This window comes from Xiphophorus couchianus, chromosome 6, assembly GCF_001444195.1.
Source record: "Xiphophorus couchianus chromosome 6, X_couchianus-1.0, whole genome shotgun sequence".
Taxonomy (NCBI): domain Eukaryota; kingdom Metazoa; phylum Chordata; class Actinopteri; order Cyprinodontiformes; family Poeciliidae; genus Xiphophorus; species Xiphophorus couchianus.
The window spans coordinates 1,910,156-1,936,576 of NC_040233.1; the positions used below are offsets into that span (position 1 = coordinate 1,910,156).

At 38.3% G+C, this 26,421-nt stretch overlaps 2 protein-coding genes across 4 annotated transcripts in view; both read right to left on the bottom strand.

Moving 5' to 3' along the window:
* Nucleotides 1-19,052, bottom strand: part of pde4ca (phosphodiesterase 4C, cAMP-specific a) — a 66,504-nt gene extending 47,452 nt beyond the window's left edge. For 2 of the 3 annotated variants that reach the window (XM_028019867.1, XM_028019866.1), the window contains exon 1: nucleotides 8,575-9,204. In XM_028019867.1, coding sequence (XP_027875668.1) covers nucleotides 8,575-8,837 — 263 coding nt within the window. In that variant the 5' untranslated portion in view covers nucleotides 8,838-9,204. Of the gene's footprint in view, nucleotides 1-8,574; nucleotides 9,205-17,619; nucleotides 17,844-18,947 lie in introns of those variants that run through there. The other variant, XM_028019865.1, reaches the window with a different exon arrangement.
* Nucleotides 19,053-20,152: 1,100 nt separating this feature from the next.
* ifi30a (IFI30 lysosomal thiol reductase a) lies at nucleotides 20,153-25,411 on the bottom strand. Its single transcript, XM_028019870.1, has 7 exons — nucleotides 25,071-25,411; nucleotides 22,817-23,005; nucleotides 22,659-22,733; nucleotides 21,411-21,497; nucleotides 21,172-21,324; nucleotides 20,471-20,539; nucleotides 20,153-20,381 (listed from the first exon to the last, which is right to left on the bottom strand). The coding sequence occupies exons 1-7, from the start codon at nucleotides 25,203-25,205 to the stop codon at nucleotides 20,313-20,315; spliced, it is 777 nt and encodes a 258-aa protein (XP_027875671.1). The 5' UTR covers nucleotides 25,206-25,411; the 3' UTR covers nucleotides 20,153-20,312.
* Between the last annotated feature and the right edge of the window lie 1,010 nt (nucleotides 25,412-26,421).

The following is a 26,421-nucleotide window of genomic DNA, read 5'->3' on the forward strand; positions in this document are numbered from 1 at the left end:
ACCTATATATCAGAGTCAGATACTATCTTCTGTGCTCCAATATGTCACACATCAGAGGAGCCTCTGGTGTGTACAAATCAGCAAATGCATAATGTTCATACGAAGTGTTTTTGCTTGTCAGCATTTGAATAGAAATCCACCAGGATGGCAGATCCTGGGATTTAAATTACTGGCTGCGAATGAAAAAAAAAAAAACTTTAGTAGGATTTACATCAACGATGTCACTGACTATTTGAGGCAGAATTTGATTTAATTATCAAGAAAGTTACAAAATAATACAGAAATGATATTAAAAGGTCTATGTTTTAGTTAAATGCTCTAAATGCATCAGACACAAAATAGGACCTCAGCATTTATAAAATGGTAGAACTGTAAATCTTCTTTGAACTCTAAGGTTTTATTCTTCAAGGCAAACAGAAAAATTGGTTTCTTTCTGGATCCTACAACAGAGTAGAGACAGTTTCATATGAACGACACAAACATATGGTCAAACCGAAGCAATTTTTACAGCTCACATAGACGGACATTAACAACCTATTAGTCAGATGTGAACGGCTGTACTAGACAGGATTTTTGTCTGTTAGCGTAAATACGGTACCTAGACGGAACAAGATCATGTCATTTCAGCATAGTTAAGGTTTAATAAGAAAACAACATTTCAAATCACCTGAAACAATGCCCTTTGGACAGAAAAAGCAGGGATAGCTAACCATCATGCATGTTGTCATGTTTGGCAAAAGCTAAAGATACCATATCAACAAAATTATGTCAGACCACCCACCATAGGTAGTAATGGAGGAGTGATGAGTCCTCCACTATGTGTTTTGCAACAGAACATGGACACTTTGTAGTCACTGAGCTAATCATGAATTTAATAAAGTTCAAGCTATGAAGCAATTGAATCACTCAGCAGCACAACAATCCCAAACAAACAGCAAATCAACAACAGAAGGGCTGAAAAAATAGGACAAAGGCATTGAAATGGCCCAGTTAAAGACATAAAGTTAAAGACTGAATAAACATGGTTCCTGGCAGATCATAATGAACTTAAAGGTGACCTATTATGCTTCCTTTTAAGTTCGGATAGGTCTATGAGCTATACAAAACATGTTCATTACATTTTTGCACAAAGCTATGTTACATTTTTGCACAAAATTGTCACTTTTACGCAAATAAGCTGTTACCAGCAACGCCCTCCAACTTAATGTTGCACTTTATGCACATGAAAATAGCTGCATACAGATGTGCAATTGTAGAACTGTACATCTTTGACCCTGAGTCAGACCCAGAAGAAGAAGTGGAACAACCATCAAGTATGCAGCTAGTGGTTTCTGGATGGTAAGTCAACACCAAAACACTTGCCTTTTCCAGCCATTGTACTACACATACAGCAGGAAAACCAGCTGACCAAACATGCTTCCCCCAGATCCCTGCTTATGTTGCTAGATAACGGGGCAGTACCTGCGGATTGTGACTTAATAATTGAGAAGTCTTTGAAATGGCTCGTTTTCTTAGTGCCTGGACTGCTTCTGGAAGCAGTAGAGACCCGAACAAAAGAACAAAAGCATGCGAAAAGTGAATTTTACATACTAGGTCTCTTTAAACAATATTGTAAAGAAGAACGGGCTAAAATTCCTCCACAATAATGTGAAAGACTGAGAAGGTCACACAGTGGAACATATTCATGCTCCAACCCTACGGTTATAAAGAATGACAAAGGAAATTCCTTCAAACTATTAATGTTGAACACACTATCATGGGCTGTGCAACATATAGCACCACAATTGAATATAGTTGCCTACACAGTAAAAGTACAGTCAGATAGCATTGGCTTAGTTCTTCTCATGACATTTGATTATCTGCACTGATGCCATAATCAGCATTATTATTATTATTATTATTATTATTATTATTATTATTATTATGTCAGTCGTATTTGTAATATATAAAAACATTATATAAAAATAACAGAGTCATCCAATTCTGACTTTCATTTCTATCAGTCAGAACTGAAAATAAAACTAAAAACAATCTTCAGTTCCTAACACCGAGGGAAAATAACCTTGTGGGCATGTTCTAAAACTGACCTGACTCCAACATTTATTTTCCACTGGACTCCATGTTTGTTTAATTCCTCCTCCTTGCCAGTCATCCTGTAATAACTCATCTCCTCTCATTTATCTAAGGCCTGACATTATGGGACATTGTTGCACAGAGTGTGCAGAGGGAAACTTCCTAAATGGCCGGACTTTAGAGCTGTGTAATATAAAAACCTGTCATGTTGAATATCTGCACTGCGCTGCCAACATCTGGCCTTTCAGATTCAACAGTGAAATCCCCTCTGCTCCTCAGCTCTGGCGCACTAATATTTAGATTTTCAACAGACACTCGGAAATTAATGAAACGGTTTTGAAATAGTTCAGTAAACTCTCAAAGAAAAACGTGTGTATCAGACCCAAAAATGCGGTACAGTGCGAGTTTAAAAGGTGAATGAACTTGTTGGCTTGCCTTAGAATTTTAAAAAGTTTGTTCTTGGGATCAGACAAGTCTGTTTTTCAGGCTTAACTTCTGTTTCTCAACGAATGCAACAAGTGCAGTTCGAACACTTTTGATCATCTGGCCACCTGAATGTGACCATCAAAGGTAAACACAGACAAACAACGGAGATGTCCATAAAACTAGTTTCACTGCGCTCAAAAAGTTTCCATGATGGCCTTTAAGGAACCCCAGAGAGAACATCACTGACTGCTTAAAGCTGGTGAATGTAATGTATTTACAAATATGTTTTTATTTGTAAAAAAATAATAAAACTGTCCTGACAGTATGGTATGCGACAGATAATCTGTGAAAAAATGTATCTCCTCCCAGTACTGCTGTTGCCATCTGCAAAAATGCACCCCTCCTGGTCATAATCAACCAATCAGAGACAGGAGGAGGGTATTAACGCTGTCAAGCAACATCATGCATGCTGTTCTTTGTGCTAATGGTGAAAAAACAACTTACCATTCCAGGAAAAGCGTTTATCCTTGGTCACTGGTGACCATGCTAACTAGTGTTAGCATTTGTGGCAAGTGGCTGTGGTGAACCACCTGTAGAATAGCAGGGAGGAAGGTCAGGAATATGAGCACAAAACTGATTGACAGCGCTCCGCATGATTGTTTCCAGTTAGTACTGGGAACACTGGGTGAAGGCAATTTTTCCACAGATAATCTGACTTACTGTATATATATAATAATTTTAACAAATATGTAAAAACCCTTGTGTTTTTCATAAAAGTTAGAAACTGTAGCATTAAGAAAATTAACCAGACCTGGTTTAACAGCCTGTTAATCCAGGCTGTTAAACCAGGATAAACAGCCAAGTTTTATCTGTTATAGTTTATAAACAGTCTTATAAACTAACTTATGTTACATACAAACATAAGTTAGTATGTTTACTAATAAACATACTAACTTATTAGTATGTTTTTCTAATAAGTTAGAAAAAGATACTGTATGTCCATGCTCATCATACAAGTCTAGCTTTAACGTTGTTAACCAAGAAAATGTTTAATTTGCTCGGTTTACGGCGGCTAGTAAAACTGAAGCTATCACCCAGAGCGAGGCTGGTCGACTACTGCACTCTTCACACACAAGAGTTATGACCGCTTAACTGGATGAAAAGATCTAAAGGCACTAAGCACTAATTAAGCAGTTCCTTATATAAACCAGCAGGGAATATTGGAATGTTCTGAAGATGCACAAGATGTTCAACCATTAGTTTTTTTTAGCTGTCCCTAAAAAGAGCTTTCAGGATCCTGATCATGTTCTTCAACAATGTTTGATTTAGCAGATTGGGGCCAAAGAGCAATAAAGAGGTTTACGGAGCCTTGTGCCAGAAGCCCATTAAAATGCTGTCTACATCGTTTTAAACTGTGTGATTGTGAGCGTGAGTGCGAATAAAAATAGCAATAGGTATTTTGTTCCATATAACACAGTAGGAGTGTAACCGGTAAACCTTCTATGGATGCAAACTCAACTAAAAACCCACCTGTTTAGGATTGTATTTGAAACGTAATCAATTACAAATTTATTGATGGAACCTGACTTAATGTCGTGTTTTGATTGTTGATTCTATGTTGCATTGTGTTTCTGTGTTTGATATGATGTAAAGCACTTTGAAATGCCTTGCTGCTGAAATGTGCTATACAAAATAAAATGTGATTGATTGATTGATTAAAGAGGTTTTCTCCTGCTTCTCATCTGCAGTTTAATGGTTATTTTGGGCTTTTTACCTGTACTTTCTAGTGCTTGCAGGCTATTCGCTGAATCATAGCCATGTTGTTCTAGGAGTGCTCTAATCTGAGGTTGGTGTGTGTTTCTGTGTCTCCTAATTATTGCTAACAGTGGTAATCTCATGGGTTTTAAGACTTCCCTACATAACAGACATACACATTTCACAGACTTATGGAAACATTTAGAGCGATTGTCAAATTGACTTTGAGGCACGTCAGGTAGTAGGAGGGATGCTTCACTAATATCCTCTGCAGTGGGAACACAGAGTGGGCAGGATAGGGAAAAGGGTGTAAATGACAAGTCAGACTGAGATGAAAATGTGAAAAAAGCCAGTAACCAGCTGTTTATCCTCATAAACAAGGCAAGACGAATTGGGATGTGGCCCTGTACAACCATAAGCATACTCTTACTGGTGCAGCCACAGAAAAATATGGGCGGTTAGGGTAACAGGTAAGTATCCCAGAGACCTGCTTAAGACTAAGGTCAAGACAGAGCTGGAGATCAATACAGAGGTTGGGGTAGAGTACAGGTCTGTTGTGGTAAAGACAGAGCTAAGCCAAAGTCCTCAATGCTCAGTTTTCAGATGGATTTATGTAAAAACCCTCAGCTAAGGTCAGGATGATTGTCCCTATTTGCTTTGAGTTCTTCAGAGTTTAGAGTTCTGTGTTTGCTTAGTAAAGGTTCAAACAATCCTCGTCTCATATGGATTATTATCAGCGTTTACCTAGCTTTATATTTTCCCTCAGTGCCCACAACTGCTCCACATTTAGTTATTTACTCTCTCCGGTTCCTTTTACTAGGAACTAACTCACTCCCTGTGTATATATAATTCATCCTTTATGGAGGTTTTTCAGTCACTGTCAGATCCGCCTATTTATGTCAGGTGTCTCTCCTGGTCAGTTCCCTTTGTGCCTCCTAATGTATTCTGTAACTTTTCTTCTTTAATAAGCTTCCACTTCACTATGATTCTGCCTTCCTCTGGCCTGCATTTCGGTCCTGCTCAAAAAAAAAACAATCATAACATTAAGCTGTGGTAAACAACCAAATGAATAAGATTGTGCCTGCAAGCAGCTGAAAGATGCTTTCTCAGTGGTGTGTCTGGATTCTGTTATAGGGACAGGTTGAGGTCCTCCAAAGTAAGAAAGACCAGGCGAGGTGGTTTGTCTATGAAGCTATCTTCATGCCTTCCCGATTAGTTGTGGAGAAGCTTAAAGTAGAGTTAGGTTATAAAACAAAGCTGGGAACTTCTCACAGAACTCTGTTCAGTTTGTTATTTTGAAGATGGAATGAGGATAGGATAACCACAGACCTAAAAACACACGGATGTCCACCTAAAGCAGGGGTGCCCAAAGTCGGTCCTCAAGGGCCAGCGTCCTGCATGTTTTAGTTCTCTCCCTGGTTTAGCACACCTGCATCAAATGATGGCTCATTAGAGGCCTAAGAAGAACATTGACATACTGAAGAGGTTGTTACTACCACTAGGGAGAGAACTAAAACGTGCAGGATGCCAGCCCTCGAGCACCGACTTTGGGCACCCTGACCTAAAGCTAACAGGCTGGACAAGGAGGGCTTTAATCAGAGAAACAGTCAAGAGCCCCTGGGGACTGGAGGAACTGAAGAAATCTGGAGCTCAGGTGGGAGAATTTATCAATATGTCAACTATTAGTCACACGCAAATCTCAAAATCAAAAGTTGAGCAAGCAAAAGAAAATGTAACTTAAAGATTTTTATGTACATTTTTGAATGAAAAGCACCTGATTATCAATTTTTACCAACCTGAATGAAAGCAAGTGATTTTGTGAATAGAAATGTGTAAAACTGGTGGAGACATCAAAAGCCCTGCAGCACTGACTGGAACAGGCATTACAGTATTTACTCAAGGAGGCTGAGTACATATTTCTGTAATCCAAACTTATGTTCGTAGACCAAATTTAAAAACACGTCATTCTTCAATGTTACAATTATATTAACCTGGCCATTCACTTCCTACATTATTCCGCTCAATTCACATCCGGCTTATAACTCAGTCTGCATTTTCTCTTAGTCACTTGGATTCATTCGGTAGATTTTCTACTGGGCCAATCACCAAACAGAATGAGAAGAACCTTTTGGACAAAGTAAAATGTACAAAAAAGGCTTGGTTTTTACCAGACTACAATAATGTACAATTTAGTTTTACTCTGTCACATAAAAACCCAATAAACCTATATGAACATTCCGTTCGTAAGGTAACTAACTGTAAAAAGTTGAATGATCAACTCTTCTCTTTTATTTAATAGCAATGTCCTAAAAAAAATCTATCCAACAAATACAGCATTTCTGTTGCTGGTTGAATTTAAAAATGGAGTTCTACAAAAAGTAAAAAAATAAAAATTAAAAATATAGTTGGAAAGGCCAAACAATGTGGGGAAATTAAGACGATCACTGATATCTTGAGTGCACAAATACAAAGATTGTGATGCTTGTTCTTTAAGATTAAAAAAAAAAGTCAAAAGTAAGTGATGTTTGTGTGTAATTAAGCTATAGGGCTGCGGGCTTTACCGCTTAAAATATAAGCATGATCCGTTGATTCAGTTTATATTGATAATTATGGATTAGTTTTTTTTTCTTCTTTTAAATATCAAAACTACTGCCAACAAGTGACGCGACCTTTCCTCTTAAGCTATTGTGCTCGTTTTCTCCTTACACTCCACCCTGATTTCTCTCTTTTCTTCTAGCAGTTATGGCTCACTGTAGCAAAACATGAAACTGCTTCCAGACAGTTTCATGTTACCAGACACAAGCCGTATTCTGTATTTTGCGGACCGCGCACTGTCCACGGACGGTTGAAATTTTGTCAAGTGTACAGATTACCTACATTTCTCGTGACAAATGCCTTCATAGCAATCCAAATAGATACTAGCAAGTCTGATAAGCTTGCTGAGCTAAGCTAACTGTGGTATAATAGAATCATTGGTTTCTTCACCTCCAGACCAGCCACCGCACACTTGTTAATGCTGCATAGAGAGCGGCAGTCACGCAACGCGTCCTGGCCCGGGTTGACGGCACTAACATTTTCAGCTCGGTGTCGCATAGAAAACACCGTTCAATGTGAACGCTGTTTCCTGCCCAGCAGTTTCCTGTTCAAGTCAGCGCGTCACCGAGTACGCGGGTATTATTGAAAAACTTACGTTGCAACGAGCGTGACCTTCGGCATCTCCTTCGAATCTGCATTGAGTCCGTGGAATACGTCCGAGTATGTTGTGTGTGTGTGTGTGTGTGTGTGTGTGTGAGCGACTACGACGACATGAAACTGTTGTTGCGCAGGTTACACAACAAGTTGTTGCTAGGTAACCAAAGCCAGTGAGTAAGGAAAGAAGAAGAGCTGTAGAACCGTAGATGCTACCTCTCACTGAGCTGTACGTGACAGGTAGCTAAAGCCATTGATATATAACAGTCTTAAAGCCTTTCCTCTTTCCTTCCGCAAATGTAATTCAGGAAACTCTCTCTGATCCAGCACATACATCAGATCCCCTGCCTTTCATCACTTCTAAGAGTCTCACATTATGGGACATAAGAACATCTTAAAGCTGGATGAAGTAGACTTTGGTGAGACTAGAAACATCTTTGCATTAAGAAGCAGATACAGCAGAACAGCATTTAAACAATCCCAACACAACTGAGAGACAAGAATTTGGAGTTGATAGAGTAAAGATTGTCATATACACTCAAAATAGTACTTGTTCTGATCAATAAATTCACATTTCTGGCCATTTTATTTTTCACAATAGAATGGATTTTTCTGACTATGGAGCGTTAATTTCCATGTCTAGTGCAAGAAACAATCAGTGCCCACAATGCAAGAAACGCATAAGACATTTATGTTTCATTCTATCCTAATACAAACATTTCACATTTTCTTCGCTCTGGTCAGTGAGGTACTCTTTTAGGTTGGCTTAAAAGAGGGCCTCATCATGAATCAAAGGTTTGTCTTGCCCCAGTGAGAAAACAAGGCTAAAATATCCCAGAATACTAGTAAACCCTGCAGGTGTGCTTTAGTCCATGCTTAATCTGCATCAGAGATAAACTGGTCAGAAACAAAAGTGAGAGAAAAAAAATGAGAGCTGAAGAGAGTTCAGATCACAGTTAGGAACTGGTGTGGCAAATCTAAAGTTATTCTTCTCATATTCTCCATTTCAGAAAATTAACAACACATATCAGTAATGGAAGTAGATAAACAGAAGAACATGACCTGTAGCACCATTGTGGAACTTGAATTCTGTACCCCTCGCCATGTGGCCCCCCTATGGAGAGCCTGTACCTGGGCGTGTGAGCCAGTGTGAAGCGGCGTCTCTGGAGGTTGATGCTGCGGTTCATGAGCAGCTTTCTGAAGAGTAGTGGGGAGTTTTGAGGGGATCCGCGCGGGGAGTCTTTGGGTGACACCTTTGGGGATCCCCCAGCTGAGCAGGTTTTGGACCTCGGAAGCAGCTGAATGATGGGTAGCCGGCCTGCCGCCTGTTTCCATGGCGTCTCATCAACCTCAGCCAGCTCTTCTTCAGAGCTCTCGGAGCAAAGATCACTCATGGTGGACGATTCACAGTCAGCTGTCAGGTAGTTTTTACCCTTTACCTCCTGTGTACAGATAACCTAACAATGTGTCTCGTTCTTCTGCCTTACTTTTGCACTGCACTTTTTGTGACGATTTATGTTGCAGCAGGGCTTCGGTTCCCATGGCTGTGTCTCTTCATTTTAAAGTCCAGGGTATACTTCACACCTCATGGCTAACACTAACCCAAGCTCGCTCTCAATAAATCTAAACATACTAAAAAGCTGAGCCCCTCCTCCCCCGCCCCCGAAAAAAAACAAAAATGGAAAAAGACAAAGACACAACAGAGGAACTTTCAGATGATCTAGTTCGATCTAAGTTTGGCTCAGTCTTCCTTGCCTCCTCCTGATGACCAGGATCACAGCTGTACTGGGCAATGGACTCCAGTGTTGGTGTTGATGTAGTCTCTCTGCCTCCCGCCCCCAGGCTGTGTTTACATTACTGATGGGCCTTCCCTCTCTCCAACTAAATATGGACGTCTGATTTACCATGAGGGGAGTCATGAGCGGACAGCTCCTTCTGCTTCTCTTCCCCTCAATCCGACCCTCTGACATTCCTGCTTCCGTCATTTGTAAGCTTAAGGAACAGATTTTTCATCAACTTCAAACTGTGTCCCATTATTACTTCCGGTGTGAGTGTGAGCCTCTAGCTCACCTTTCTCACTCTCACTCAGACTCCATCTTCCACCTTTCTCCCTCTCGTCCCATCTTTGCAAGCTCAGGGTTTTCCTCTGTTCCCCCGGGTGCTGTTTGTTGTAAAGCTGGCCATTTCCTCATGCTTTTCACATGCTCTGAGTGCACCGGGAGGAGTCACATGAACGGTCTCTAACTATAAAAAACGGAGGTAGATAAAAGCTACGGAGAGCATGGGTGCTGTCACGATGGCGCTCTCTATCTGTGACCGGAGGCAGCTTCGTTTTAATCCAAATCCGATGTCTTTGTTTCTGGAAAGGGGGTAAGAAAAGCTCCTCCTGTGATTAAGGACACACAGCCAAACACCAGTGCTGTCTAGGGAAACGCTGATGACCTAGGGAGCTGGAACATCTGACACAGCTCTGAACCTATGACAAACAGCTGGTAGCAGGAGCGGAGGAAAAAAACTGTTTAGGTGAAAAGCTTTACTTTATCACACAATTTTAATTCTGATTTTAACTTGAAATAATTCAGAAGGAAATTGTCAAACATAAAGCAACTTTAACCACTGTAAGCTGAATGGGTCTGTGGGACCCGTTTTCACTTTTCATTATAGCAAAACAAATAAGGGTAGGCGTGTGTGCGTGTGGGTGTACGCCTGAGTTTTCACAATAAGTTGTTAAAGCTTCCTATATTACAGTAAATATATAGGGGAAAAAACTGAGAAATGCAGTCATTTAAATACATTTTTCTATCAACATCTTTAACTTATTTTTCTTAAATCATAAGTGTACAAATGTGGTTACAAATTAGTGACCTATCTACAATATAACTCAACAAAATGTCCAGAGAAACACAAGAATATGTAATCATAGTGCTGTCATAAATATGTAAATATAAAATGGTAGACCTGAGGTATGGGCAGGAAACTTTGGTAAGAAAAGATGAAATGGTGAACATATAAACAAATGGATAATAAGAAAGATCAGAAGAAGATAAGACACAAAGGGTCAGTTTCTTATGAGTAGTCAGTATCTTGCATGCAGTGGATATCTCCACTGGAGAAAAAAAACCCAAAAAAACCCACCTCTCTCTGACTTACTGTAAAATACCGGCAGCTTTTTATGCAGCTTTTTTATCTCACCTTCACATTAGTGAAACAGAGATTAGTTTTCTAACTGTACTGTATGTGTAGCATCTAAACATTTTAATACAAAACAAAGTGATGGCTTTCTTATTTCAGCAGAGCTGATATGCTGGAAGACCCCTTGTTAGAGATTTTTTTGGTATTATCATTTTATTCTTACTTTAGTGCACATTCAGCCTATAGATCATTGTGATTTTCTGTTTAAAGTGTTCTCTTCCTTACGTATGTATGGAGGTCACTGCTGTCGGTTCAACTTTACGCACCTCCTAATTTAGTAACTACCTGTGAGCAGTCATATTTTGTTGTATTGACAGTACTGACCGAGATTTGAACCGAGCTCAGACCTTTGATCAGATATCACATCTGGAACTGGGTTGTTAGATGTTTGGGTTAGAAGCTTTACGACCGCTGTTGTGTTTCCTGACTGCCCCCTCGCCTGTTCTTCTTTGACAATAAAAACAGGAGCTCATGTGAGAGCAGATCAGAACAGTCTGTAAAACTGCTCGGAGGAGAAGTTTGGCAGAGCCTTCCCTTTTGCAAAAGCTCCACGTAAAATTCATATACGTTGTCTGTGGTTTTTTTTTTTTTTTAGGTTCGAAAGGAAAATACCTATCACCCCTTTAAAGAGCAGCTGAGCTGGACAATCAGAACGCAGATCTCTTCATAGAGCGATAGAGCTCCAAACTCGATGTTTTGTTTTTTTCTGAAACTATATTCAACTATAGACATTTTTATTTAATGAGCACCGTAAACATCTGATGAATAAGCACAAACAAAAATTAATAAACCATAATGGAATCAAATAAAAACAAACAACTTTTTGATATTGGATTTCTTTTTTTGTTATATAAATTTGTTTCCCCACCCCAACTTTAACTGATCTAAAGATAATCCTGGACTCAAACCAATTCAGGCCCTGAGGCACATCATCATTCCTGTCATGTGGATAACGTAGGCAGAGGTGAGGCCTTTGCAGTTCGACTGAGGTTTGGGGGCAGAGAACAGAGAGTACCTTCGTATGAAAAGCATTGGCTTGGAGATGGGGTCGTTCAAGTTCATCAAGACGCAGCTTCAGCTTTAAGAGCGAGTGTTGATGCTTTTCATTTGTTCCACAAAATTTACATTGCAAAGACATTTCTAAACTCCGTTTCTGTAACTTTTGAAACATTTCCTTATTATAGTTTATAGAGCTATAAGAAAAAGTTAGAAATTTCTTTCAAACTTTTAATCCACTAATAGAATTTGAATGTGCGTGTGAATGGGTGAATTACTAAATGTAGTGTGAAGTCCTTTGGGGTCCCCTGGTAGGCTGTCGCTATCAGAATCAATAACAATATATTTGCAACATAGATTATAATTTTTTCAATTGAATTATTATGATTTACTTCCAATAGTCTATTCTCTATTTTTAGAACATTTGTCTTGGCTGTGCTGCTTCCCTTACATGTCTGTGTGGATCATCGACGTTCTGTCCAATCAGATTTCAGTCTCTTTGGGTTGCCAGGGGCAGCCTAATCTGCCCAGGGCCACCAGAATTGGTACAGAAGGCCTCCAAAACCTATTTTGCATTGTTGTTGTAATTTCTTCTTGAATATAGTGCAGAGTCAGATAAAATATACATTGACTGATGAAAGTTTCACAAAAACTGGAGGTTGGAAACCGACCATAGGGTTTAAATGGATGTATCTCCAATTAAACAATCCTAAACTCAAAGAATTGTGTTTTTGTGTATACTTGCTGGATTTTCCATCTCCCTGCAACACAATCTCTTTAGCTGAATCCATAATATCTTGTCTATATAATAGTAAAGTTAAAGGGTCTATGTTTCTGGGATTTCTTTGGCCATGTGTGGCAGATTCTGGATGAAATGGCTTTCACAACTTCCTCAGGAACACTTTCTCTGGCACCCTATCAAACTTCCTCAAGCAGCTTATACACAAGAGAGCACCAGGCTGCCCTATGCTAGCCGGGGCAACAGTTAAAGAATTTTTACTTCACAAACAACTCTATAGTTAGATCTAAGGCAGAGCTACTACATGCCTACTGGTGGCTACATGGACATCAGTCTGTAGGATTTCATGTCTGATTGCCTCCAAGTACCAAGTACTTCTAAATAAGACTGTAATACACACTTCTCTTCATTTATAGTTTGTAGCAGAGAACAACATATGGCTGATAACCCCAGGGAGTCTTTCTGGGATGCTGTGGAACATGGATTCACTGAGCTTCAAACCAAACAAAATGCTGACAAGGACAAAGCAGGAATGTCTGTTATATAAAGACCTGGAGGCAGAGACTCAGCTGTAACACGTCCAACCCAGGGCTGGGATAGAGACTGTTCCTCAAATAAGATAAAATAAAATAACTTGATGATTTAATTAATAATTAATATTGAATTATAATAAATACATTTTGTTAGAGTTCAGATGTTGCCGTGAGGAACTGATGACGTGTTCATGACGCCCTGCAGGGATCAGCTCCTGTCAAAGAGGAAGGAACTGAGCAGAGTACAGATGGAGGTGTCTCTGTTGTAGTAAAGACTAACTTTGTGAAGTCACAGCAACCTGAGATCACCAGAAGAATTGGATCTCTTTATCTTTTAATTCTGGTGAGGATTTGTATCTGGCGTGGGAAATTTCTGACAAAGAATTCCAAGGAACTCCGTGTTTCTTCTGCAGTTGTTTTCTTTAGCTTAATTTTATTCTCATTAAACAGCAAACCTTGATGAAAGCGTCAAGTGATAAAACATTGCCTTTGTCACAGAACTGAGTAATTTCTGATCACCTGCTATCAAACAGGCCAGGTTTCATTCTCGCAACACATAAACACAAGATAACGGTGGGCACGTGCCTACACACACACATGCACACACACACAGTTTAAAGAGGAGGGGCAAAAACCACAGGAGGGTTTGAAGCAGCAGTTTCACTCGTGTTTTGGCAATAATCAGAATTTCCTTAGGCTATTTTTTTCCACTGATTATTGTTTTGAAGAGTGATTAATGCCTTGAGCATAACTCTGTTCAGGCTAATTATTTTATCTTAAGAACACTGGTGAATGTTTTTCATAATTATTGTGCTCAGCCCAATACCTTCTTATTTCAAATGTTTGATTATTCAGAAAGACAACAGCACTGTCTGAAAGAGCAATTCACATAAAAAGTTTCAAAAGTGTTCATACTCTTGGATTTTTTTCACATAATGTTGCACAATATGCAAAATTCCAGTATATACTTTACTATTTAGCTCCATTTGGTCATCATCTCTGACCAGCTTTTCTTTCCAGGCTACCAATAGTTTGGTCTTAGAGGTATCAGATAAAAAAAAATCTAGATAAACATGAAGAAGACACTTTTCAGATGCTTATTCTGGAGGTCTTTTGGGCATTCTGCTCTATTGTCTCAAACCCACTGTACTGAGCAAAGTTCTGGCTCTGGTTCTGCTGGAGGTTTCTTCTTGTTAAACGGGACTTTTTCCTCTCCACTGTTGCTACAGGCATGTTCAGTATGACAGATTGCTGTAAAGCAGTGTTTCTCAATTATTTTCTGTCGGATCATAATTTTTTTTCACGCCCCCTGGTGCCCTTTCCTTCCCAGAATTGAAATACTATTGTGAATTAGTTCATATTTAATAATGTAACTGTATAAACCACTGGCTCCAGCATTGTATGACCTTATTATCAAAACCCCTGTTTTATTGTTCTAAGTCTCAAAATAATTTCCAAGTTCAGTTTATTAAGTTCAGTTTATTAATCAAGATTATTCAGGAATAGTCTTTAATTAAGACTATTCAGTTTGAAAGAGAAAAAGTGCAACTGATTCAATGGGATGTAGATTTTTAGACTTAATGCAATAAAATGTTTTACAACTGTAAGCATTGGTTACTTGTCAGCTTCTTCACTTTAGTTTTTCGTATAGTTTTTAACATTTATTGTGGAAAATATGCAGCAATATTGTTCCAGCTTGTCAGATAAGAAGAGATGAAAAGTGTACAACATTTTGCATTAACAATAAAAAGATAGGTTTTGTCTATTTCCTGGCCTTTTTCTGAGAACTACATTTACTTGATTATGATGGAGTAAAAGGGCCAGGCTCTGGGTTTTTTATTTGTGTTTTAAATACGAATAAAGTTGGTTGAGAATAAAGACTAATTTTCTGATAACTTTTCACCATACTGCACTAAATTGCGGAATACTGATTATTCAGTAAGGTTATGGTTGGTACTGGTTTAACAAATGAGTTAAGCAAATGAGTAAATACAAAATATTTTAACACATCAGAAGCAAATTTTCAGCCCTAGGACTTTGAAACGATTGTTTAAGCAACTTTTTATTTAATAGAAAGAACCAGATTTGCTGAGGGGGTCACGTATCACTCTATCGAAGTTTTTTAATTTCACGACTTTCTTCCAGCAATATTGCGTCTTTATTCTGCCAATATTTAAACTATTCTGCTAATAGGACGCGGAGCTGAAGTTGGTTTCCAATTCCAGCTTCCGATTCGGGAAATGGCTAAAGGGCGATTCCACTTAATTTTTCAGTACCTTCCGCATCTTTAATAGACTCTAGTTTAAAAACTTAACTACATCACTTAGACTCTTCAAACCTGGACTGGATTATTCTGCTCTACTAGCAGAATATTTAGAACCATGTTTGTGATTTGTGTAACTTTTATCTTATTTGTGAAACTGCAATAAAGAGCAATTTTCACCCTTTTTTTTTGGTCTCGGTCAAACAAGAGCTGCTCTAATTCCAAAACTACAACACCTGGACACTTCAAGCCTGGATTTGATTATTTTGAACCAATAGCAGAATATTTAGAACTATGTTTGTGATTTGTGAAACCTTTTTCTGATTTATGAAACTTCAAAAAAGGCAGATTTCACCACTTTTTTTTTTTATCTTGGTCACACAGGAACTGCTCTAATTTCAAATATACAACACCTAGACTCTTCAAAACCTAGACTAAATTATTCTAAACTAGTAGCAGAATATTTAAAACCATGTTTGGGATTCGTGAAACGTTTTTCTGATTTGTGAAACGTCACTTCACTTAACCGACTGCTGCAGAAGAGCTTTCCTTCCAACAGCCATCACCATCTACAATAACTCTTTGAAGAATTAATGTGTTACACCAACATTTAATTTCTCAATAGGAATAATAAAGTGGTTTTGAATTAGAATTGAATTTGAAACAAACTGCATAGAACAAATGTGAATAGTAATCTAAACTTTAGTGAAGTTTCACAAATCACGTAAAAGTTTCACAAATCCCAAACATGGATTAAAATATTCTGCTATTAGAGCAGAATAATCTAGTCCAAGTTTGAAGTGCCTAGGTGTTGTATATTTGAAATTAGAGCAGTTCTTGTGTGACCAAGATTTTAAAAAAGTGGTGAAATCTGCCTTTTTTGAAGTTTCACAAATCAGAAAAAGGTTTCATAAATCCCAAACATGGTTCTAAATATTCTGCTACCAGTTGAAAATAATTTAGTCTAGGTTTGAAGAGTCTAGGTGTTGTAGTTTTGGAATTAGAACAGATCTCGTGTGACCAACACTGAAAAAAAGGGTGAAAATCGCCCTTTATTGCAGTTTCACAAATCAGAAAAAGGTTTCACAAATCACAAACATGGTTCTAAATATTCTGCTATTAGAGCAGAATAATCCAGTGCAATTTTGAAGTGTAGGTGTTGTAGGTTTTTTAAATTGGAGCGGTTCTAGTAGGCTATGATCCAGTGGTAAAATCAACCTTTATTGAAGTTTCAAAAATCAGATAAAAGTTTCACAAATCACAAACATGGTTCTAAATATTCTATTAGAGCATAAAAATCCAATCCAGGTTTGAAGAGTCTAGGTGTTGTAGTTTTTAAACTAGAGTCGATTAAAGTTGCGGAAGGTACTGAAAAATTAAGTGGAAACAATCGCCCTTTAGACATTTTCAGAATCGGAAACTAGAATTGAAAACCAACTTCAGCTTTGTTAATAGGACTTGGTTCTCGTAGTATTATAACTGTATTCTCGTATTTGAAAGTAAAATAAAAAACTCTTAGCATGGCCATAAAAGTCCGTCATACTTGCTTTATTGTCCTCTGCTGCCGTTTTTCTTTTCACTGTCAAACTTCTCCATCTCTCCTCTATGACGGTAGGTAGATATATTTCAAAATATCCGCGTTTGTATCCTTCGCTCCGTTTTTTTCTTCCTCTGCTTCGTTTACAACAGGGCTGCGTAGCTACTTCTACTGGCTTAAACAGGCAGGATGTTGATTGGTTTGAACACTCCTGCCACCTAGTGACCGGAGGGTTGTTTAATCAGTTAAGCATGAATAAAGACAATTATAAATTCCTGCTTCTCGCGCTCCCCCTGACACTTCTCCACGCCCCCCTGGGGGGCGCGCCCCACTATTTGAGAAGTACTGCGTAAAGTCAGCGATACAATGTCAGCTCTACGTGTTTGTCCAGGACGAGTGAATGCTGTAAGTCAATGACAATCTGCTGGGTTTCTTTAGAGAGAAATATTTGAAATTTACTTTGAATAATGAACTGAGCTTAATGAACACATACCTTGATAATTGGAATGTATGTGTGATTGAACTGAAATTATTTTTTAAGTGTCATGTGAATTAGCCTATATAACTACCCTAAATTTAATTTAATTGAACTGAAAAAAAAAAATCTAAATTATTGCACTTGATAGTAGCACCACTACGTATTGGCCTAATGGATAAAATCCCAATAAAATACATTGAAAGCTTTGATTCTAATGGGAGAAAATGTGAATATGTTTAAGGGGTGTACATATTTTAGAAAGGCGCTCCATTATGAGTAAAATTTGGATTGAGAAAAACTTCAGTGAAGTCCCTTAAACAGGATTAGATTGTCCCGCTGTTGAAAGTGTAAAATAAGCCTGTGAAATGTACACATACATCCAAAGAACAGAAGGAAATGAGCTGAATGTTGTTAGAGACATTAGAATCACCAACTCACCAGCTGGTCAGGGTCCCCAGGCTCCTGGAATGTCTGATGCTGCGTGTTGGAGGGGCCGCTGGCTCCGGCAGGGCCCCATCCTGTGGCCTCTCCTGCGTAGAGGGTCTGCAGGAAAGCCGTGGCAGCTGCACATTGCCTGAGAAGACCCTCTTCACGGCATATCTGACGTCAGGGTCCTGGAGGAGCTCAACGCACGAGGCCGTCTCCGAGGAGTCCCAGTGTCTCTGGACGGGACAGGACAAGCGTGTGAAAGAGGCGAAGGGGGAATTCCACGGGGTCACTTTGGTCAAAACTATAAGTGCTAGCTTTGATCTAAAGAATTAAGGCTGATCACTAAATGCCAAACTGAAACCAGATGATCCATGAAAACTGATTTACAAGCTACTTAAGAAAAAATATAGTTTCCATCTTGAAAACTCTTCAGAAAATAAAACTCACCATTCAGCTGTTCACTTTGATTCTGTTGTTTCAAATTTTTTTGACTAAAGACAATAAATAAATTTTTTTAGTTTAGAAAACAAAATAAACAAACAAACAAACAAAATCAACATTCTACAATAAACTGAGCATGTGAAAAAAGCACCTGCAGAATTATTCTGATTTCATAAAGAATTAGGAAGTGTTTCAGTATAAATATTTAGAAAATCCAGGAATAGACTGTATTTTATATATTACAATAGTTTCAAAAGGTAAGCAGCAAACAGAGCTGGTTTTGTGACGAGCCTTTCAGAAGACCAGCCCGATGTTATTTTTGGAAGCCTTATCTGATTTCAGGTCCTGAGACCCCCACATTCCTGCCTCAGACACAATAGGAGCTTCTTACACAGATCCAGAGTTCAGGATTGAGCTTTGAGGACAACTTTGTTTTAGCGCGTCAGCGCCAGGGGGCTGCAGATAATAGCCTGTGTTTCTGGCCGTGTCCCATGATCCTATCACTTCATGTGCCTGGATGTTTCACCTTTCCATAAAAAATTGTCAACAACCTTTTTACTTTCTTCACCATCGCTGAATAAGATGAGAATGACAGGAAGCTAATCAGAAAGAGATTGTGACTTTTAATTATTATTAATTTAAATCAAGACAGTTTGTTTCCTCATTACTGTTGCCTCTTTTGACAACTATAATTTTTTGTCAAAGCAGAAAGCTGAGCAGATAGCATATGACTATTAAAGTACAGTTTAAATACATAAATAAAATCCTGTTTTAGTTAAGATTATTAGATTAAGTTTCTTTTTAGCTCAGAAAAAAGAGAAAACATCCTAGTATGTGTTCTTACATGCAAATGGATTTAAAAGTTGTCTTCTATAAAGCTTTAAATGTTTTCCTACCTCTGTAACGTTGAAGAGTCTGGAGTTATTTCTTCTCATACTTTCGGCCACTCTGTCATGGGAACAGTTGAGCTTGGAAGGAAATGCCAAAGAGGAGGATACAGGAACCCCATTTAAGATCAGATAGGAGCTTGTCTGTGGCACCAATCCATCTTCTGACTGTCACTCAACACGTCACGCTTTCCCCGCCTCCTCAGCTGTCAGCTTGTACCGCTGATAAACACCTAACACTCATGGTACCACTTTTGGCTCGATGCTTCATGGCAGCAGCTCACACCATGACTTTATCAGGCCCGTAATATGGAGACATTCTCTCTTAAAAGAAAAAGTGGATTATTTTGTGTAAAAAAACAGAAAGCATAGAAAAACCTCATGACCTGCATGACAAGATATCATTCATTTGTGTCTATCTGGTGGCATGATGTCTTGATATCAAGCACTGGTCCTACAGGTTAGGCTCCTCACAAAGGTTCCATAAGGCAAGGTGATATTTAGAATTGTGCTTTATTTTTCCTTTCACAAGTCTTAGTTTTGCGTTTCTGCTCACGTGTGTATATGTTGAACTTTAATGACCTTGCCTGCTTCTGATGCGTACCCACATGAAGCAGTTTGAAAAGCAAATACATAACAAAGGAGAATGTCAGCTCAAACTTATTAGACTCTAACTGATTGTCTTTGGATTCTCTGCTACTTTGTACTTGTATTATATATTAAAATCTGTCATATTTAACATTTTATAAAACTTCATAATCAATGAGGATTATTTATATAGCACATTTCAGCAACAAGGTAGTTCAAAGTGCTTTAGATCATGAAAACATAAAGACATTAGTCACTAATTGTGAAACCAGTAAAAAAAAAATCATTAATTTTGTCAACTGCCATTATCAAAATCATCAATACACATCAAATATGTTGAATGTTCCAGTTATCACAAGTCAAAAGCAGCTCTGATCAGGTAGCCTTCATTTAATAACTTAGTAATGCAGCAGACTATGGTGGTTTAGAATGAAAGCAACTACATCACTATTTTAAGAAAGAACAGTGACTTGACCTTTAACCTTGAATGCAACTTGGTGTAAGTTTCACTCTAGGTAGGCTGGCTAAAGTTGTACGATATGGCGCCTCCTACTGGCCATGGAGAAGAGGGTTGGATACCAAAAAGTCATCTGCTTTGCATAAGTGAAAAAGCATGAAACAACAGATCAGATTTCAAATATTTTAGAAAGAAGATTTTATTTATTTGTGCAAGTTTTAAAAATGAGGAATCTTCCATTTCTTGTTTAGAGACAAAATGAAGATACAAAGATAACCAATATTTATGAGTGTTCTTCAGTTTAGAGGCTGCAGCATTGAGCTGCTACTTCATTCATTGTGGCAGTAACTTTTGTAGTGTAGTTTCTGGCTCCCTCCGCAGGCAGCAGGTTTTGTTCCCTGAAGTAACCGAGAAACAAAAACAAAACATGTTAATTCATTGTAAGAAAAGAGAAGATGAAGAGACAGATCAGAGACATTAACTGTACCTTATACATGGAGCAGACCAGCATGAACAGGGAGGACATGGCCTTTTCCTGCAGGTCTTCTGTATGCACCTGCAAAAAAATAAATATAATTTTAAATAAACTGTAGAGTCTGGCTTTAAAATAGATGAATGCATAAAGTCAATCAAAACTAAGAAATAGAGACTTTCCACAATAACCCAGTGGAGAGCAAGAGGTTAGCTCTTAAACATCCACAGACCCAGCCCTGCAGCAGGCCTGGAAGGCCCGTGTCCTGCAGCTGTTAGAGAAATAGACATAATGAAGAGCAACCGGGCACTGGCTGCTGGGTCGCAGGAAACATGGCCACCATCGTGGAGCGGTTGTCAATCCTACTTAAATGGACAACCATCTACTTGGATGGTTGTCTTCTGCAAAACAGCAGAAGATGTCTCAGCACTTTGGGGGATGAAAACAAAAATTTGTGTGTTTGAATGGCCTAGTCAAAGTCCAGACCCAAATCCAATTGAGAATCTGTGGAAAGACTTGAAAATTGCTATCCAGAGATGATTTCCATCCAATCTAACTGAACATGAGCTATTTTGTAACAAATAAGCAGCTCTTCCTTTCAGCTGCCTTAAGGCAGAGACACCATTTGTCTGGTAAAGTTTTATGAGTTGCATCAAACTGCTAGTTTCAGAATTGATGGACTTTCTTTGGTTATCCTGGACTTTTGAAAGACGTACCCCATTGATGGTGATCCAGGGCACATACTGGTGCGGAGGGTTCAATGCCTTGGTCTGCAAGGCATTCTGGTGCATCAGCTGCATTCCCATGTCTCCATTAACACAGCTCATTACTTTGTCCATGCTCAGATCAGGGGCAAAGACTTTTAGACACTACAAACAAGAAATTAAATTTATTGATAAAATGAGAACAAAAACAGTTGAGCTAGAGAAACATTCACTCAGAAAAACCTGCTTACACTTTCAGCTGAGCCGATGACATCAGCAGAGAACTCCATGCAGAAGATGATTGGGAAAGCCATATCAGTCATGTTCATTAAACAGGTCTAGGGAAAGTAGAGGAACTAATTCATTGGTGAAGCACAACTCTGCTGAGTAACAGAAACAGCATTAGTAACAATGTTCACCTTTAAGCATTATTTGTATTCCTACAATATTTTTGAAATAATGGTTTTAGAAACAACCTGAAACAGTGAAGATAACACTTCCTTGTGATTCCCAAAATGTTTATTCACAGATAAATCTCTGAGTTGTTTTGGTTTTTTTCAACAACATTGGGACAAAACTGACTGATGAATAATCAACATACCAGATGTTCCAAAGTACATGAAGACCAAAATTATTCATCCTTCTGGCTGATAATAAAACTGTTTCAATTTACTTAAATAAATAAATAAGTAAAAAACTATGTAGAAAAAGGAGCATACTTTTTTTAAAATATTACGAAATAAATTGGAAATTATTCATGTTATTTAAATTTTTTATGTAAAAATGTTAATTGGCAAAGCAGCAGTTACATGGAAAGCTGTTTCATTCAAAAATTATATAAATACTCTATCAAATGTCCAGATGAAGAAAAAACAAAATAAATATGAATAAAATATTTTTTATAGGGTGCGTGTTTAGTTAACTATAGCTTTATTTATGTAGTTGAAGATGTATTTATTTTATTTATCTATTTATCTTAATTATTAGTTAAAAAGAAAGTTGATGAAATAGGTAAAGTCCCACAAAATAAAACACCATTATAAAATGTAAAAATAAATTAATAACGAAATAAATGAATAAATCTTGAAAACATGAATGCCCAGATTGATTGAAGCCTCATTTAGAGGAAATATATTTTTAATTCAATATTCAACCGTTTAGCTGATCTGGGAGTAAAATAAGCTGAGTTAATTGGTAGTGCGATCATGTAAGTGAGGGAAAGTTTACATGATTTAGAAATTATTTATTTCTTTCAGCCAGCTGAACAGCAACACGCAGCAACATGTGCAGGAGGGGCAGCATTCTAAGCTCCACACAGCCAGAGGAAACTGGCTTTGTTTGACTTCTCACTGAAAATATCCTGACAGTGCAGGAGCGTGGTGAATCTGATGAGCCTTGGCCTTTACATATTAAATAATCAAATGAATAAAACACACAGCATTCACACCATAACCCAAAAGTCTGTCTGTCTATTATAGATTCCATGGCTCTGTGATTACCTCTATCATGTTCCCCAGACACTCCTGTTTCCCATGCTGGCACTCATAGGTATACTTCTGAGCGACAGGCGTCTCCTGCCGTGGTGAGACAATTAAAATCCTTCACAAAACAGACAAGTTTTACGTATATGAAATATTTCTATTAAGCAGCTGCTTACCTGTGCATTTCCATAGGGTACCAGAGTAACAGACATGATATCGTTGAGCAGCAGGTAGGTGGGGAAGAGCATCTCAGTGAGGAACCCCCTGCAGCCAGGACACAGGCTCTCATAGTACAGCCCGACCTGGACTGGCTTTTCGGTCTGACGGCTCCTCCTGAACTCAGACTCCAGGCACTGCTTCAACACCTGCAGCAAGACAGCCAAGGCAGAGGAGTCTGAATCTGGGTGAGAATGTCTGCAAGCACTTGCTTTGCTGCTCTGGGCTTATAATAATCAAGGTTTAAAGGCTACACATTACAGCTGCTGTTTAATTTGAGAATTATGTAGTCTTTGATTATTCATTCCTAATAATATTTTCCACAGATTTAAACATGTAGAGATTCAGGAAACATCAATGATTCTTCTTTCACTTGCAGCACAGTTAGCCAGGGCGTTCCTCAGGGCTTGGTGCCTGGAGCAATTCTCTTAACTTTACGCATCCTTCCAGTAGGTGTGGATGATCTCACACCTGACACACCTGTGTCAGGTGACCCTATCTGACACTGTGTCAGGTGACATCACCTGACACAGATGCCAGAGGTCACAGAGGGAATCTGAATTACAGAAGAGAAGTTGAAGTTTTGAAGGTAGTTTATTAGACCTGATATCACCATACCAATATTTAACAATATCAGTGCAGCCCTACACAACAACTAATAATACTAATTTCATTGGTTTGATCGGGGGTCATTATTGCTCAGATTTTGTAAAAGTCAACTGGCTCAAACAAGGCGAAATTAAATTTCACATCCAGTTTAAACATTGTTGTGAGTAATTACCTTCATTATTAATAAAAATGCTTAATTACCAAGAGAAATATATTAATAAACTATAAATAACATGAGCATGAAATAGTTTATTTGGGGCTACTAAATTAGTAAAGAGTTAGTGGTAATAAGCTGAAAGAAACAAGTAGGTGAGTGCGTAGATTATTGAAAAGTCCTTTTAATTGAGGAACTTTATCATCAAGTGAAACACGCTATATAGATTAATTACACACAGCTCAATGGTGGAAAGCCCTTATTTCTGTTAATTATGATGATTTTGCTCTTACAGTTTTTGAAAACATGACATTTAGGACTGAAATATTACATCAGATCAACAAAAAACACGAGCTGAATTTAACCTTTAGAGAGTTTAAACAGTATCCTCATCCTCAGCTGCATCGTTTGGCTCAAAATAACTCACAGGAAATGGTTAGTCACTTTTAAAGATGTGGTATCTATTTCAACTTTTATTGTAATTGCCAGAAAACACCTGGTTTATTTGCGGTATCATGTGATTATCACAAAATTATGTGTTTTATGTTGTTGTTGTTTTCTTTGTTTGTTTTTACATAGTCCTTATAGTTGTTTTATTCATTCAGACCTTTCGGCTGGTGTTAGACGTGAGGTGTTCATCAGTTTCTAGAAATGTTTACCAAAATGCAAAAGGCTCACACTGTCATGGTTTATATATGGTACCATTTCCCTTCTTCAACCTGATATTGCCATATTATTTGTAAACATATGTAAACATAAATATACACTGCTCAAAAAAATAAAGGGAACACTTAAACAGGTGTTTAACACTTAAAGTGTTCCCTTTATTTTTTTGAGCAGTATATATTAAAAAAACAAACAGGAACCAAATATGAATGCTTCTGTTTTTAGTGGCAGAACAGAACCAAGGTGTTCTGTTAGAATCGGCTTCATTAATTGACACTATGGCAGCATTTCTGAGTTTGACAACCACATTTCTATTGTTTAGAATTTTAGAGGATTTCTTAACTTTTCAAACTTAGAAAACTTGACTGTGATGTTTGTCTGTAACGCGCGTGCGTAAGGCTGACTAAAGCTGCCCTGTTTTACTTCCTCGTTTTTAGATATTTCCCCCCTCAGGTTATTTTACTAAGAACTTCCTCTTTGACTTTATGACCTGAATAATATAATGAACACTTAAAATTCTTGAGTTGCATAGATGTTCAGCAGAGACCAAAGGGGGAAACATGAATGTTTACGTTCATAAAAAGCTAGCAAGAACCGGGCACCAAGTTGACAAGTTGTCATGGTCTCGTGTTGTTACCGAGTCTGTCACTGTTCTTCGACTTAGGATAAAAGCCGGTAGGGTCAGTTGTCCCTAAGGCAAAAACTCCATAAGTGCTTCTTTTTGATCTTTGCAGCAGAATATAGCCAAAAGCAAAACAAGTTTTAGAGAAGAAATAAAAGCTCACCCCACACTGAACAGCTGAGTCTAAGGAGGAGCACCACTTTGCTGGAGTTTGGAGGCATGACGAGGTGGGGAGAGAGCAGCCGCCGAACGGAGCGCTGACCCAAATTGCCAACAGGAGCGGGAGCAGAAGCCTCATCTTCAGTTGTGGCCAAAATCTTTTCGCAACTCTACTCACACTATTTACCACAGGTCCAAACTGCGACCGAGTGGCCTGCAACTTTTCCTCTTTAAATACAGCTCTGGCGCTTCCTCGTGAAGGCTTCCTATTATTTGATTGGCTGCAGCGCACAGTCACTACAGTATGATTTGTAGCTAGCAGAGAATCAACAAGCCTGACCTCCCCTCTGCTGCTGTTCTGAAGAAGTGAGAATTCCCCAAGAAAGAGCAAATTTCCATAATATCTATAAATAGCTTGGGCGTCTTGCATGTTTACACTTCCTCTGTTCCATGCAGTTTTAATGACTCGGCTGTTTTCACTGAACGCACATTAATGATTGACTAATCTTTTGAATCAAATTGTAAAACTTGTATGAGTCAGCTGAATTCTGACTACTTATAACACTGGATGGGTTCTGTCTCAATCTTAAGTTTTAAGTTGTGAGTGCAGCATGCAAGTCACTGTCACATGCTTATATCTCAGCTTACTTCCTCATTCTACAGGTGTTGCTCAAGAGAAATCTTAAAACTTAAAAGAAAAATCTCTTCACAAACCATAGAGCATTACAACAATTTCCCCTGCTGTCTTATATACACGACTTTACTGATTTCACCCCAAAACACAGGGAACCACTTGGATAACGAAAAACACTTACCTATATATTGAGGTAACACAATAGATGAAAGAGTGAAAAATTGAAAATTGTAAAATATGGCAAGCGTTAATTTAATTTGGTGAATCACTAATGTATGGATTAGGCCAGAAGTTCTGAAATTGTTCCATGCCACATCCCCCTCCCCCAAACACCTTTGCTAATGCACAAAATATTTAAAGAAACACTGACTTTTTGTTTTTTCTCACTTTTACTTAGTATTCCATAATTATTACATTTGTTTTAGAATAAATCATGCCTCACACCTGCATGATTTGCAGGTGTGAGGTTGGCCATGAGTTCTTAGGGTTTTTTTTACAGCAACGTCCTCCACAGCAGTGCTGCTGGTCTGGTCAGGAGCGTCTGTGTTTTTCTTATCAGAAACTGTTCCATTTGCACTGACTAGCCTAGAAAAGCATTTTGTTTTATTCTGTATTTTCTCAATATATTTGTCACTTGGATGTTTTTATGTTCACTCCAAGAAACAGAAATACTATATTTCTGTTTCTCTGTTAGAAGCCTCAAGTGTAAAACAACAAAAAA